This window comes from Pelecanus crispus, chromosome 6 (assembly GCF_030463565.1).
Source record: "Pelecanus crispus isolate bPelCri1 chromosome 6, bPelCri1.pri, whole genome shotgun sequence".
NCBI lineage: Eukaryota > Metazoa > Chordata > Aves > Pelecaniformes > Pelecanidae > Pelecanus > Pelecanus crispus.
Window position 1 is genome coordinate 71,150,448 of NC_134648.1, and position 15,502 is coordinate 71,165,949.

General features: G+C 54.7%; 1 protein-coding gene across 2 annotated transcripts in view; it reads left to right on the forward strand.

The window, feature by feature from the left end:
• Window positions 1-220: 220 nt before the first annotated feature.
• Window positions 221-15,502, forward strand: part of FERMT2 (FERM domain containing kindlin 2) — a 55,591-nt gene continuing 40,309 nt past the window's right edge. For both annotated transcript variants that reach the window (XM_075712026.1, XM_075712025.1), the window contains exon 1: window positions 221-377. In XM_075712026.1, the coding sequence (XP_075568141.1) occupies window positions 221-377 (157 nt within the window). The remainder of the gene's footprint in view (window positions 378-15,502) is intronic.

Below are 15,502 nucleotides of genomic sequence, written 5' to 3' on the forward strand. Positions count from 1 at the left end.
CCGCGGCGGCCCCGCAGGCAGCGGCTCGGGGGCTGCGGGGCAGCGCTGCACCCCTCGATCCCGCCCCACCGCGCCCCCATCCCACCCCCCGGGGCGCGGAGGCGGGCCGAGCCGAGCCGAGCCGTGCCGTACCGAGCCCAGCCGAGCCGTACCGAGCCGTACCGAGCCGTGCCGGCGGGCGGGCGGTGAGGCGCGGCTGGCGGCGCAGGAGGCCGGGGCCATGGCGCTGGACGGGATCCGCATGCCGGACGGCTGCTACGCCGACGGGACGTGGGAGCTGAGCGTCCATGTCACCGACCTGGGCCGCGACGTCACCCTGCGGGTCACCGGCGAGATCCACATCGGCGGCGTCATGCTGCGCCTCGTCGAGAAGCTCGGTGAGTCCGCCGGCACCCCCCCGGCCAGCCCAGCGCCCTGCCCCTGCCCCCTGCCCCAGCACCCTGCCCCAGTGCTGTGCTTCAGCACCCAGCACCCAGCACCCTGCCCCCTGCCCCAGCACCCAGCACCCTGCCCCAGTGCTGTGCTTCAGCACCCAGCACCCAGCACTCTGCCCCGGCATCCTCCCAGCACCCGGCACCCTCCCCAGCACCCGGCACCCTGCCCCAGTGCTGTGCTTCAGCACCCAGCACCCTGCCCCGGCATCCTCCCAGCACCCTGCCCCAGCACCCTGCCCCAGCACCCAGCACCCTGCCCCAGTGCTGTGCTTTAGCTCCCAGCACCCTGCACCCTGCCCCCTGCCCCAGCACCCAGCACCCGGCCCCAGTGCTGTGCTTCAGCACCCAGCACCCTGCCCCGGCATCCTCCCAGCACCCGGCACCCTCCCCAGCACCCGGCACCCTGCCCCAGTGCTGTGCTTCAGCACCCAGCACCCTGCCCCGGCATCCTCCCAGCACCCTGCCCCAGCACCCTGCCCCAGCACCCAGCACCCTGCCCCAGTGCTGTGCTTTAGCTCCCAGCACCCTGCACCCTGCCCCCTGCCCCAGCACCCAGCACCCGGCCCCAGTGCTGTGCTTCAGCACCCAGCACCCTGCCCCGGCATCCTCCCAGCACCCGGCACCCTCCCCAGCACCCGGCACCCTGCCCCAGTGCTGTGCTTCAGCACCCAGCACCCTGCCCCAGTGCTGTGCTTTAGCTCCCAGCACCCTGCACCCTGCCCCAGCACCCAGCACCCGCCCCTAGTGCTGTGCTTCAGCACCCAGCACCCTGCCCCAGCACCCAGCACCCTGCCCCAGTGCTGGGCTTCAGCACCCAGCACCCTACCCCGGTGCTCTGTTTCAGCACCCTGCCCCAGCACCCTGCCACAGTGCTCTGCTTCAGCACCCTGTCCCAGCACCCAGCGAGCGCCCTGCCGCAGTGCTGTGCTTGAGCACCCAGCACCCTGCCCCAGCTCCCAGCACCCTGCCCCAGTGCTCTGCTTTAGCTCCCCGCACCCTGCCCCAGCTCCCAGCACCCTGCCCCAGTGCTCTGCTTTAGCACCCAGCACCCTGCCCCAGTGCTCTGCTTTAGCACCCAGCACCCTGCCCCAGTGCTCTGCTTTAGCACCCAGCACCCTGCCCCAGTGCTGTGCTTTAGCTCCCAGCACCCTGCCCCAGTGCTCTGCTTTAGCTCCCAGCACCCTGCCCCAGTGCTGTGCTTTAGCTCCCAGCATCCTGCCCTAGGACCCTGCCCTAGCACCCTGCCCCAGCGCTCAGCACCCTGCCTGCCCTAGGACCCTGCCCCAGCACCCTGCCCCAGCACTCAGCACCCTGCCTGCCCCAGCACCCTGCCCCAGGTCCCAGCACCCTTCCTGCCCTAGCACCCTGCCTTAGCAGCCCAGCCCAGCCCCGGGCTGCCCCTCTCGCCCGTGCACCCTTCGGCGCTCCAGCCAGCAGCCCCCGCTCCCCGGCAGCACCCATGCTCCCAGCCCGCCGCCCGGCCAGCCCCCTGCGCTGCCGCCTCCTGACCGCCTCGGGCCAAACCCAGCCAAACTCTTGCCCCCCGGCGCTGGTTCGCCCGCGGCGGGGCCTCAGCCCACCGCCGCCGGCTGCTGTGCGCGCCGGATTTTACGCAGAGCCGGGAAACGTCTTCATTTATGGGGCGGTGGGTGGGGGGGTGGGTGATGGGTGCTCTCCGGTTGACAGAACCATTTTCGTTCTGAAGCTGTAGCCGGCTCCGCGCCGCTTTGGAGGAGGACGGCGCCTCCGAGGGCCCTTTGCGAGCGCGGGGTGATCGGCGGGGCGGCGTGGGCGAGGCGGGGGGTTTGGGCTTGGCACCGGGGCCGCCGCCGCGTCCGGCGGCTTCGGGCGCGTACCTGGACAAGGAGCCCGTCCGGCTGCGACGCGTGGCAACGCGCGGCCGAAGCCGCCGGGACGCCTTGGCGGCCGAGGGAGCCAGCTTGGGCGCGCTCCCCGCCGAAAGCGGGGAGCTTTGCCCCGCCGAACCTCCTCCCTCTTGTCTTTTTATCAGCGCTTCGTGGCTCGGGCGGGTTTACTCAACGGTACAGGCCGGGCTGACGACTGTAATTGCGCAAATAAAATCTTAATTGCGAGGTCCCCGCGCGTGCCTGCGGCTGGGGGAGTAGCGGAGCTGTCAGCTGCGCCTGCAGGTCCCGGTTCAACGCAAAGCCCTCGCGCGGCTTTAAAAATACCATCTTCTGCCATGCTTCGGTTTTGATTTATTAATTATCTGAAGGTAAAGGAAGGAAGGGACGGATATAAATACGCTTGTTTCAAAAGGAAGCAAGCGCTCGCATCAAAGGGTCTCGTGCTGGAGATAGCCTTGACTCTCCAAAAACAACTTTTTTTTTTTTTTTATGTTGTTATTTTTATGCTGGAGCTGCAGAAAGATTTGCTGAAGTTGAGCGCTCGGTGGCTAGGGAGAAAAAAGAACAGCTTTCTGGAAATGGTAAAAAAAAAAAAAAAAAAAAAAAATCATCCCGTTGATCGCGAATGAATAAGCGACGCTCCCCTCGGATGCTCCCCTTGGGTGCCGGGGCTGGGAGATGCCGAAGCGGAGCCGGGGCCGAGTCGTGTGCCGAAAGCCGGGCGCGTGCACGGGGACGAAGCCCAGCGAGGACCTAAATTAGCGCCTGACGTAACGCATCCCCCCCCCGCTTAAACGTCTTTGCCCGGATCCTCTCCCCTTGTTAAATTAGGGATTGTATTAGAGGGAAGGAATGCGGCGGCCGCAGCGCCGGCGGCGGGGCCGGCGTTCCCTGGGGGTTCAGCCCCAATGCCCCCCTCCCCGGGACGGTCAAGACCCGCAGATTTCTCCGGCTGCTGCCTTCCCTTTCCCCTCGGCTTCTGTCTCCGAGCCAAGCGATACGTATTTAGTTCCTTTTAATCTCCCTGCGTGCCAGCTCTTCCAGCCCTCTCATTATTTTTATGGCTCTTCTCTGAGCTCCTGCCAGTTTATCAGGGAAGGGTTTAGCAGAGCGGGGTGGGACGGGGCTCGTTCCTCGCCCTCAATGCCCTCCTTCATCCAGCCTCCGCCGCTGCTTCGTCTCCAGATAGGTTAATTTTGCGATTTTTCCGCGTTGAAACCCTTTCCCTGCGTTTTTAACCTGTCCCTCCCCGGCGTTCCTCTGTCCCTGCCGGCGTTCGTTCCCCTTTTTTAACAACTCCCGGCATTATCGAAGAAAAATTGGGGGAAAATGCAAAAAACCAATGAAGAAAAAACCAAAATACTCCTCTTCCGCAAAGCCGCTTTTTGCTGGGAGTTTGAAGGAGACCTCTTAAAAATAAAGTTTCCCTGCAGCTCTGGGGTCCCCTGCGGACGGCTCCGCTTGCGTGTCATGGGGGGAGGCGGGAAGGGGGGGCTGTGCCTTGGGCTTTGCCGGCTCCGTCCTTTGGGACTAAACCTCCCGTAGGCTTCGCGCTGCCGGCGGGCAGGGAAAGCAGATTTTTGTGGCCTGCCCAGAATTTCACTGCAGTTCAGGGCATCGCTGTGAATTTGCAGCGGACCGGCCCCGCTCCGGTTGTGGGATGCTGGTAGGAGCTCTTCAAGCGTTAGCGAGCAGAGGGGGGAAAAAACGCCTTCCCTCCTCCCAGCAGCGAGGGGAGCTCGGGAAAGGGGAAAAAAAATCTGGATGTACATTAGTATTTTCTGATGTTTGTAGGAGAAAACGACGGCAGCGAATGGCCCTTTGCCCTGGAGAGGGCTGGGGTGCACGGGGGACGCGTGTTGGGGTGCCCTGCTCCGAGCAGGAGCGCGGGAAAGCCTCTCCTCCCTCATCTGCTGCGGGTATCGGTAAATCCCGTCGACTCGGTCCTTGCCTGCGCCGAGCGGCTGCGGTCGGACTATTTGGGAATAGGCAATTAAAATCTGTCACTAATGCAGGCAGGGATTGGAAGAAACCCAAGCGGCTGATAGGGATTCTGGTTACTCAAGTGAATTGCAATGACCTGTTCGCTCCCCTGTTATTTATCACCCGGCTGGATTAAGCCACTTCGTTAATTGAGCCGTGCCCTGTGCTTGGCAGAGTCATCTCTGAAATATAGGCAAAAAAAAAAAAAACCAACCCTGCTGAGGTTTTTCATAGCAGTCGTATTTAGTTGGTCTGTGCGGGTTGGGGTCTGTGCTGGAAACTCCTGGTGCTCACCCAGGGGTTTTTAGGAATTCTGCCACTATTGACTTGTAAACAAACAAAAAAAAAAAAACCCGAGGCTTAAAATCACTGGGAGGAGAGGAAGGAAGGAAGTGAACGCAAGTTATTGTTGTTGTCAACTTAAGGCTGTTTTAAAGACATGCAAGGGAAAAAAAAAAAAACCTGCTTTTTTGAAATGCAACACATGCAAGGGAAAAAAAACCCTGCTTTTTTGAAATGCACTTGGGAGGAGCTTTGGGGATATACGTTAAACGCAGGATTGCGGTTGGGGGATGCTCTGTCCGGTAGCGGGAATAAAAGAAGAGCTGACAGAAACAGGGAAGCGGGGACAAATAGTGGCTGGCAGACGAATGGCTCAAGACAGATGACCTAAATGTGCGCTGAGCGGGTTCAGAAAGTCCATGGGTAGAAGTTTTGCAGTGGAACCGCAGGTTTCTCTCTAGGTTTCTTTTACAGGGTGCGTGGCAGCCGGCTCCAGCCACGGGGGCTCGCTGGGAGCACTGGGGCAGGGCTGAGCGCCTTTAGGGGTTTGTCCCTGGAGAAAATAGTTAAATAAATGGGGGGGAAAAAAAAAAAAAAAAAAAGAAAACCCAGCTGGGTTTGGGATGACGATAGTCCTTCTGGACCGAAAGGCGTTATCGCGTGCCGCATCGCCCGGCCGAGGCGGGAGGGCGGCTCGAGGTGCTGCCCCGCGGCGCGGTGCCCACCCCCATTTTCTGGAGCCGGGGTGGGCGCGCGGGCTGAACGCCAAAGCCAGCCCCCTGCCCGCGCCCGGAGCGGCTGGTAGTGGCAGGCGCTGATGACATCTTCTAAGGCCTTGGGTTTTTTTTTTTTGTGAATCGCATTCTTCGATAAGGGTTTGGGCAGCTGATTGGAACTCCATTGTCCCCGTCCGCTATCTCCTGTCCGTCCCTTGGGAGAGGGTGGGATGTCACCTGGGGACTGGCACAGGAGTTGTCACGTGCGAGGTGTTTTGGTTGAGGTGAGGTAGCACATCCAGCTGGCTCTTTTCGCTGGTTTTCGCCTGCAGATGCGTCTGGGCTTCACCCGAGGGGCTCTGTTCGTCGTTGAATGCACTCTGCCCGTGTTATCTTGCCAGCTCCAGCTGTACTCTTTACAAGATCAATTGAAAATATTAGTGTTCTCCCTGTAAAGTCTTCTTCTTGATGGACCCCTCGAAGGGTTATGAATAAAACACCAAGAAAAGTGCGGCGTCATTGATTTCCTCAGGTTGGTGTTTGAGGTTTTGCAGTGCCTCTGAGTGCTTCGAGCCGTCCTCAGACTTGCTGGGGAAATGCTTTGCCTTGAAACTGGAGTGAACGGTTTGAGGCAGGCTAAGGCTGTGTAAAAGAAATGCAGAGTCCTTGCGCCAGCCCGTTGCTAGCGCAAATGCAAGGCAGGATGTCTGCAGTGCTGTCTTGCAGGCGACCGGCTCCTTTTGCCTTGGACTTCTCCAAGGAGACTTGGGTAGGGGAGACTTGGCTGGGTGACTGCGTGTGCTTTGCTGTTAGAGGAGGCAAGAGAAACGGCTGGAGGCTAAAGAGAAATAAAGGAAGGGGTTTTATTGTAGCCACGCTTTCCAAAAATCTGAGCATCAGCGCTTGGTGCCTGGAGTATGGTCGGAGCATTTCTCCGGTCCACGCCGCCGGGGCGACAGCGGAGCGCCTTCATTTGCAAGATCTGCAGATGCTCATCGGCCGTCAGTTGTCGGTCGAGACGAGAAGGATGTTTTGCCTCAAAATCAGCGCTCGGTCACTCCTCAGTATTGCTTTTCAAGTACGTGGCATTCACGAGAGGACTCCGAGTGCCATTTAATACGGCGGGAGGCTCGCGAGAAGCTGTTCGTATTCCCTGCGAGGCGGGGTGGTGAGCGGTTGTCTCAAATAACGGGATAAATGGTGGCGGTGTTTGCTGCTGAGGGCAGCTGGGGCTGCTGCGGTGTGGGCAGGCGGGGCTCCGCCGATGCTCCGCGCTGACCCCGCTCCCAATTTCCCCGGGAAGCCTCATCCCAGGCTTTTAAACAGCAAAACTTGCACGGCCAGCGGGAGGTGGGATGGTGAGCGCAGAGGCTGGGGGCGGATCTGGGGTGCTGCCGAGCACAAAAGTCTTCCTGCTGCAGAAAGGGGCAGGATTTGGGGCCATTTGGAGGTGGAATTGGTACCCTGGAAGCTGCCGGACGCTGCCGAGCAGGGATGCTCCCAGCGGAGATGCTCCCGCTTCAGCAGCACCTTCCAGGAGACCGACGGAGCTGCTAACGCACCCTGCTTTTGCCAATTACCGCCCGATTCATATCTCTGCCAGCGACCTGTGCTGAGTCCTTCTCCCCCAAATAACACGTTTTTAATGACATTTAAGTGAAAATACGCAAGAGCCTGTTAACGCAGATGCTCTCTGGCCACGCACGTTGATCTGTGTGGGGCTGGCTCTTTACATCCAGCTTTCGACTCCGGGAAGCTTCCACGTAGGCCCACACTAAAGTACGGGATCGTGGCTCAAATAATGTCCTCTTTGTTAGCCTAAGTGGAATATTCATCTGAACTGCCAATGACCAGAGGAATTTGGGGCGGGGGTAGGTAAAAGCTGTACGCAGGCAGCTCTGAGCTGCGGTCACGGCAATTAATATTTCAGCCCAGAGTGGCGATGACTCTTTGGGAGGAAAAAAAAAAAAAAATTAAAATTTTCAAATTGACTTTAATTTTTTTTTTTAATTTTATTTTTAATTTTTTCACTGCGAGCCATCCGCTTTGGCTTGAAAGAGCCCGGCCGATGCCACAGATCCCGGTCGGAGGGGGAAGAGAGCGGGGCGGGAGGCGGCAGCGGCGTTCCCGCGAATACCAGAGCCGGGGTTTGTCGTACCACAGACAGGAAATTGTTGGGTTTGCTGCTCCCACCCAGCCCAAATCAGTAGTTTCCTCTTCCAGCTCCCTCAGGTTTCGATTTGACGTAAGGCGCGCGGGGAAGCCGGCGTGGGGAGCTGCGCGCGCCACGTTCGTGTCACTCTGAGGGAGCTAAAATGATAGAAATCATCATATTTGCACACTTTCCCCCCTTTTTTTTTTTCCTTTCTTCCCCCCGCCCCCTAGCCATCCTTTCCTTTTCCCCACCCATCTCCATCAGGGCTTGCATTTTGCCCAGGCATCTGGCTGAGTCTCTCAACCGTATAAAAACCCAAACAAATTGTACTCAAAATAGTTTAATATTTCTATATGGAAGCCAAATGTGTGCCTGGCAGGAATTTCTGAACCCTCTTTCTGCGCTGTTACATGTCCGATGGTTGCATTCGTAGCAGGCACCATCCTCCTCTGGGTACCGGGGCAAAATCATGCCCCGCTTTGGATTTTTGGTTTAGAAAATTGGCATTTGGTAGGCGTCAGCCTGCAGCTTGCAGACCGCTGCGGGTTTATGAGCAACTTCTTGCAAACCCGCTATGAGACATCATAAAAAAGCAAACGAGGAACCTGGATTTTAACCCTTGGTCTCTGATGATGGGAGGGGGGGAAGAATTGTGGATAACTGCACGAAATTGTGGATGTGGGGAGTGTTTACCGAGTTGGGAAAGAGCAGAGGGAGTATTTGCACTGCAAACTTGAGTCGTTTCAACGTCATCCGTGGCACCGCCACTGTGAGCTCCTGGTTTGGGTGTTTTGGGGGATTTTTTCTTTTTTTTTTTTTTCTTTTTTTTTTTAGTGGTTTTTCTTACAGGCAAGGGGAAGGAAGGAGATTTACAGTGCTCGTGGAGCTCGTGGCATGCCGACTTCAGCCCGGCATCCAGCCCTGGGCGTGCTTGGGGGAAAAAGCCTCGTACTGTTAAAACATCCTGAAGAAGACGCATTGCTTCGCTCTCGTTCTGAAATGTGAATTCACTGATAGTTTAGAAAGGGGCAGAGAAACAAAACCTGCGCGTAACTTCTCAGCTGGTGCGGTTTGGTTCTGAACGTTCTTGGTGGCTTGCAGGGTTTTTCAGGTGTTATAATTTGGAAGAATACTGAGAACCCCAAATTCCAGCTGGCTGGAGAAACGAGTTTCAGCAGCGTTGCAGTGACTTAGTTTTCTTGGCCAGGTTTGCTTTTTGCATGTTGCTCCGGTTTCGGTTGTCCAGGCTGGAGCTTCCGCTGGGTAGAACTGATGGGGCAGGAGAAGAAAAGTGCTCAGCAAACCAGAGGAAAGCTTTTTGATTTTCTTTCGTATTTTTGAAGAACTGTGCTCTTCGGCTTTTCTTGCGCTCGCCTGTTTTCCGTTGAGTTTGCAGCAGCTCTGGGCGCAGCTCGCATCCAAATATGAACCTCGGTCAGGAGCTGTGTGCACGGCATGTCCATGAGCCAGCGTTGGTCCCGCTCCTGCAGACTGGGCGGGATCTTGGAGACCTCCAATTTTCGGTAAAACGTGGCTGAATTTGGACAACAGGTTGAGAACAGCGTTGGGAGCGGGGGAGTGCGGGCAAACAGGCGCACCAGCAGTTGCATAAACCTTCCCCTTTATAACCTCGGGTGGTTTTTAGCTTGCAAAACAGCTAGACAGCAATCAAAAATTCATCCTGCCAATTATTACATTTTGAATCTCTTACCAGCTGATTATACATGTTTGTTTGGTGGTGGTTTTCTTTTTTTTTTTTTTTTTTTCCCCCGCTTCCTCCCTGCAGGCATATGTACTTTTGGAAGAGTTAATTGCCAAAACTCCAAATTCAATTAGAAAGTCTGTATTTGATGAAATTGCCTGGAAAGAGCTATAGCGCTGTCTTGCTGAGCTTCCCTTCCTCGCTGATAATACACAGAGCTTTGCTTGACATGACGTCCGGCTCGAGAGCCGTCTGCAGCAGAAATTGTCTTCTCCGCCACCCCACGTGTCCCTCAGCTGGGTTGTGGCACGGGTGAGGTGGACCCAAGCTCAAGGTTAGAGGACTTCAAGCCCTTTAAAAGTGCGTTGAGCGCGTCAATGGGCTTGGGCTAACGTACACAGGAATAAATAAGAATAACGGGAGGGTTTCATCTCCTCCCCATGGCATCTCCCCACAGCTCTGCGAAGGACCTCGGGCAGCGGCTTCGCCCCAAACCTCGCGTCGCCCCAGGAGCTCGTTCCGCGACCCGCGCGAGGCTGCTGTCGCTGCCGGGGAAGGATGAGGCTCCTTCCCCGTGGCTTACGCTCCGCCCCAGGGGATGCATTTTGGGTGCCACCTGGAAGGTTTGGTGTCCCTCTCTTGCAGACCGGGATCCCACCTGGTTCTGCGGGAAAGGGACCGACGCTGGCTCACAGGTTTGCTGGGGGGTGAGGCTGCCCCGGGCATCGCGACGGTTGCAAACCTGGCTTTCCAGAGGGCTCAGTGTTTATCGGGGAATAATGCATCATTAAGGTGCGCTTGGGGAATTGCCTGGCGAGAGCGAAGCTTCGGATGAGAAGTTGGGAATTCAGGTCGCGCGTTCGGTCCTCCTTTATCCGCCGTACGCCTCTGTCCCGCCAAACGTCCTCTGGCTCCATTGTTGGGCATGATGCCTTTTTGGCAGGGACCGGCTCCCTTATGCCTCGCACGTTCGTTGGGGATGAGTCAGGATTGCAGAGCGCTGGCACGGTCACCCTGGGGCACTTTTCCTTTTTGGTGAGGGAAGGGAAGTGTGAGACATGGCTGGAGGGCGAGGGAGCGCCCGGGCTGGTAGTCAAGGCAGTTGAGTGCTCCCCGGAGAAGTGGTTTTCCTTCCTTCCTTCCTTCCTCTGCTGCTGGGTTTCTGTCCGATCCTTCCTATTTTGTGCTGGATGAATCATGGAAACCGCGCTCCGTAATTGAGTTTTCTGGCATGTCTCGTGATTCCATGGGAGGTGGGGAGCAGCCAGTGAAAGCCTCCTCTGGAGGGGTGCTTGATGAGTGTGGAGGGGGAACGCTTAGCAAAATCAGGTTGTAAAGGTCCTGGTTTTATAAAAAATATTAATTAATACTACTAATAAACCACCTTTGCTTTCCTTTATTCCCTCCTGCAGAAAAATGAGCAAGCCAAATTGCTCTGGGGTGCTGGTGCAAGGATTTAAGGCAAGTCTGCGCAGCGCTTGCAAAGACCGTCCTGAGCCCATGGGTGCTTGGTAGCGTGGGGGTGCTGGGGAGCCGAGGTGGCCCCGGCTTTCGGCTCCTCCGGAGGGTTTCCTGACGTTTCAGCTGGGTTCAGCATCGCTGCAAAACTGCTCCCCCTGCTCAGGGCTTTAAACAGGGTTGGGTATGGCTGCACGGAGCAGGTGAGCAGCTCGGAGAAACCCACAGACCTCCTGCTGCGATAGATGCCGAGAAATAAAATCGATTTTATTTTATGTTTTCATATATATATTTAAAAAAACCCAAAAAGCATGCATTTGTACATAAAAGTACGTAGGTACCTCTAGGGCAAACACCATATGCTCGGTTTGCAGCTTGCAGTACAGCTCACCCCTGCCTTTTGCGTTTGTGGGGTAGCGTCAGAGGTGTAAAGCAAATTTCAAGGGGGTTTTGCTGGTCTTCCCACGGGTTGGTGGTGTCCGTTCAGGGCAAAGGTGCTTGGCGGTGTGGCTGGCACGAGATAAATCATTTCAGCCCTAGGAGGAAGGGGGTATTTGCGTTTCAGTACTAGCGGTGCAAGGAGATGCTGCTTGAGGCATCTTAATGAATTAAATTTCCAAGTGCTGGTTGAGTAATCCTATTAACACTGAAAAGAGCTTCCTTCCTAGAGCTGACTTTAGGAAAAAAAAAGTAACTTTCAGGCTTGTCGGGATTTGCTCATCTCCTCAAAGCCTGCGTGCGGACCTGGCTCCGGCGGAGATGCCCGAAGGCTCAGCATCCCGCGGGTGCAGCGGCTCAAGCGTGGAGGAGCAAAGCCCCGCGCTGCCGGGAGCAGCGTTTCGGGGGCACTTGGCTCCCACGTCCCCGCCTTGCGCTTTTGCAAAGACGCTCGTCGACGGCGCCGGCTCGTACGGCGTCCCCGCTCCGCTCGCGGGTTGTGGGACAGTAGCGATGGTCGAGGAACCGAGCGGCGAAATTTCATGGGGGCTTTTGCCGCGCCCCGTCGCTGCCGACACGGTGGGCTCTGCAGCTTTTGAGCGACACAAAGGTTGACCGCTGCGGGTTTTTGTCACCTCTTGCTTCAGTTACCGTCCCTGCCCTGTCGAGACGTGGGCTTGCCCTTCTACACCTCGCTTATAAACCAAATACAAGGACACTTCTTTTGCCAGCAGCGCAGCAGCACGTTCCCTCATTAGCAGAAGACGCTCCACAATTTTTCTAAGCGAGGACACATTCCATCTGCACTGAGAGTTGTGTCCTGATGTGCTCAGTGTCCTCCATGGTTGGGTTTTTTTTCTTTTTTTTTTTTTTTTTCCCCTCCTCCTTTTTTTAATTGCCCTCAAATAGCTCTCTGCGACTACGCGGCGTGCTTTGACGTCAGGGTTTTGCAGCGGTGAACCATGCGTGTCCCCTGGCACGCCGGGGCGAGGGGGAGGTCTCCTGCGCTGGGTCGCATTCATGGGAATCACAGCGTTGGGAACAAGGCTGCTTTTGTCCATAATTTTTTTTTTTTTTTTTAATAAGTAAGACTATTTTTCATGCAAGAAATGTTCTTAGATTGAAACTCCAGCACAGGTCCGCCCTGTTTTGGACACCTCCATGGGTGTGTGTAGATGTTCTTCTGAACATTTGCTCTCCTGAAGGTGAAGTAGGATAAAACAGTGGCGATAGTTGCCCGTGGTGGTAGGTACAGGAAAATTCAAGGTACTGCTTTGCATTCACCAGCAAGTGAAAGCCCTTCCACCGGAGGTTGCTGCTGATGTACAGCGTGTTTTTCATAGCCTGTGTCAAACGCGTAGAGGGCACGTGGTTAAAACCCTCTGTTAAATCTTAGTAGTACCAAGAGCATCAGATTGTCGTGGCTACAGCTTTCTTCCAGCAGTCTGATAACAATTTCATAGGATATTTATCTCTGTGTCTCAAAGTATAATTTTTCAAGTGTCGTGACCGGAGGCTGGAAGCATTTTTGTTCTATTTTGAACTTTGCTCTTCAATTCAATCCCCGTTGAGGGGTGGAGGGGAGGTCTGCTCCAGTGCACACCATACCGCCAAAGGCTCAAATCCGCGCTAAAAAACAGATTCTGCCCCAAGACAGCGACCGTGTCACCCAGCAAAACGCATCAGCGTTTCTGTTGGACTCAAGATAAATGAAAACAGGTCTGGTTTTAATTTTTTTTTTTCTGTAATTGTCCTGGAAGGAGTGGCTTTGGCATGTTTGAAGGAATCTGGGTTTAAAGAGGTCGGCGCAAGCGGCGAGGCGGCAGCGTCCCATCCCTCCCCGTAGGGAGCAACGGGTTCAGATCTATACATATATATGTATGTGTATATACGTACCCATAAAATATGGGTACGGCTTTGTGCGTGTATGTGTGCACACACAAAGCTGTACCCGTATTTATATAGATAAAAATAAATAAATATATAGAAAAAGATATTTGTGTCTATATTTTAAAAAATTCTGACTTAGGGGTTTTTTGGGGTTTTTTTGCCTTACTGTTGACTGTGACGATGTTAAGCTTAAAATGAGCGGGTCAGCTCTGGCGTTGCAGGGTGGCAGGGGGTCCGGGAGCCAGCGTTGCAGCCCGGGCGCGTCTATCCCGTGAAATCCCGTGGGAAGACTTTTCAAAAAGCAAGCGATGATCTTGCAGCCGTCCCCAGCAAACCGCGTGGGTCCGGATCTGATCCACTGAGACGCAGAAGGCGATCCTTGCCCCAGCGTCCCGCCGGTGGGGGAAGGAAACGCAGCGGTATTCAAGGGTTGTAGCGGTAGTTTCTGAAAAGTAAATAATATTAACGACCACGAGAGCAGGCGCTGGCTGGAGCGGGACCTTCAGCAGCGCTCTTGGCGGTAAAACGCTTCTTTATTCTTGCTCCAGGCCTTACCGCAGCGCCTCTGTCCTGCTCCATGCACCGGATTAGCCGTTTTTTGGTAGTTCTGAATGTTTCCGGAACGTTTGCAACATTCCCTGATTTTTTTTTTTTTTTTAGTGATGTGAAGACATGCTTTCAGACCTCATTGACACACACCGTACGTGGAAAAGGAAAACCCACCAAAGGAAAACCCACCAAAGCAACCACACGAGGTTATGTCCAACAATTTTTGGTGGTGGTGGTTCTTTTTTTTTTTTCCCCCCCTCTTTTTTAAGTCTTAAATTGCTCTCCTTTTCAAGTTTTTAGATACTTCTGCCTTGCTTTCCATGCACGGTGGCCACGCGCTGCATCCCGAGGGGACGGGAGGGCGGAAGGGAGGGTGCATCCCCTCCCAGCGAGCTCGCCCAGGACACACGAGGCACACCCCAGTTATTTATTTCTGGAGGTCTCTTTTTTTCCTTTGAAGGAGTTTTTCTTCCCCGCCGCCTTCCCGAGAGGGGTGTGTAACCAGCCAACACCCAGCCTCGGGCTTGGAGAGCCCCTGGCCGCTCCTTGGGGCTTGCGAGCGCTGGATTAACGTGTTATCAGCAGGTATTTGAGCTTAAAGGTGCTTTAATCTCCCAGCCGCCTCTCGAGCTGCCTGCAGTCAGGGTTTTAAATGTGCTGCCCACATCTGTAATTTTTTTTTTTTTTCAATCAAATGTATATTGCATATTAATTTAAAAAAAAGAAATGCAACCCAGTTGTTTTTTTTTTTTTTTTTTTCTTCCATCCTTATAAAAACCCTCGACCAATTTCAACCCGTCCGCCCCAAACTCATTGGAAAGCTGGGAAGTTTGGTGGTTTTTTTTTTTTTTTTTCCTTCTTCTCAGTAGATTACCAAGTACAAACCCCACTTTTTGCAAGAAGAAATGCTTGGCTTATGAGCTGGTTGCAGCCCTTGCACCGTATCTTGTGTATATAGCATTCATATATATATGTGTGTGTCTGTATAAATGTGTGTGTGTATATATGACATATGTGTGTATATTTTATATATGCATATATTTAATATGCATATGTATTATATATGCATGTATTTTATGTGTGTGTGTACATATGATGTAAGTGTGTACATATGTACCTTTATATGCATAATTTTTATATATGTATATGGAGCAATATATATATATATGGAGCAATTTTGAGGGTATTGTGTGCATAATGGAGAAGCATTTTGCTACCTCGACTTCCCAAGCGTGGCTGGACCGGAGCAGAATAATCATGGTTAAAGACACCCCTGGTGCACGCTCACCGCTGGGGAAGAGCCGGGAGCGGGGAGGGTGGGCTGCTGTGCTCATTCTGCTCCGGTGGAAAAACAGCCCGTGGGGTGGATGGGCTTTGGTTCTGCCGTGTTTTGTACCAGAGGGGGATGGTCCTTCCGTATTGCTCCCCCGGGAGGGCTGAAAGCTTGAATCCGTTGCTCTAAAAGCCATCGCTTGTAATTAAGAAATGATCTGAACCCTCTGCTTTGGCTGCATCCGCCGCCCCTCCTAAGGTGGAGAGCGTCGCAGGGAAACCGGCTTCAGCCGCAAATCCTCGTGTCCAAAAATGAAACAAAACCCATGATGCAAACCAGGCAGGCTTGCGGAAGTTCCCTACGTACCTGCTCACGCTTATGCAGGAGCTGTCTAATAATCTGCCTCCGACGTTCAGGTGATGGAGGCGTTCGTCGGCTCTTTGCCGTCGGGCGGATTTAGCCAGGGATGTGTGCGGGTGCCGTGGCTCATTCCCAGGCAGCGGCTCAGCACCGCGCAGCCATCGCTCACTGCCCCTGCCCCGCTGGGGTGGGGGAGAATCGGGGGAGTGAGAGTGAGAAACACTCCTGGGCTGAGATGAGAACAGTTTAAGAATTGAAATAAAGTAAAATAATAATAATAACAATATAGTAATAATAGTAATAATAATATACAAAGCAAGTGCTGCCCAATGCAATTGCTCACCGCCCGCCGACCGATGCCCAGCCAGTTCCCAGCAGCGATCGCTGCTCCCCG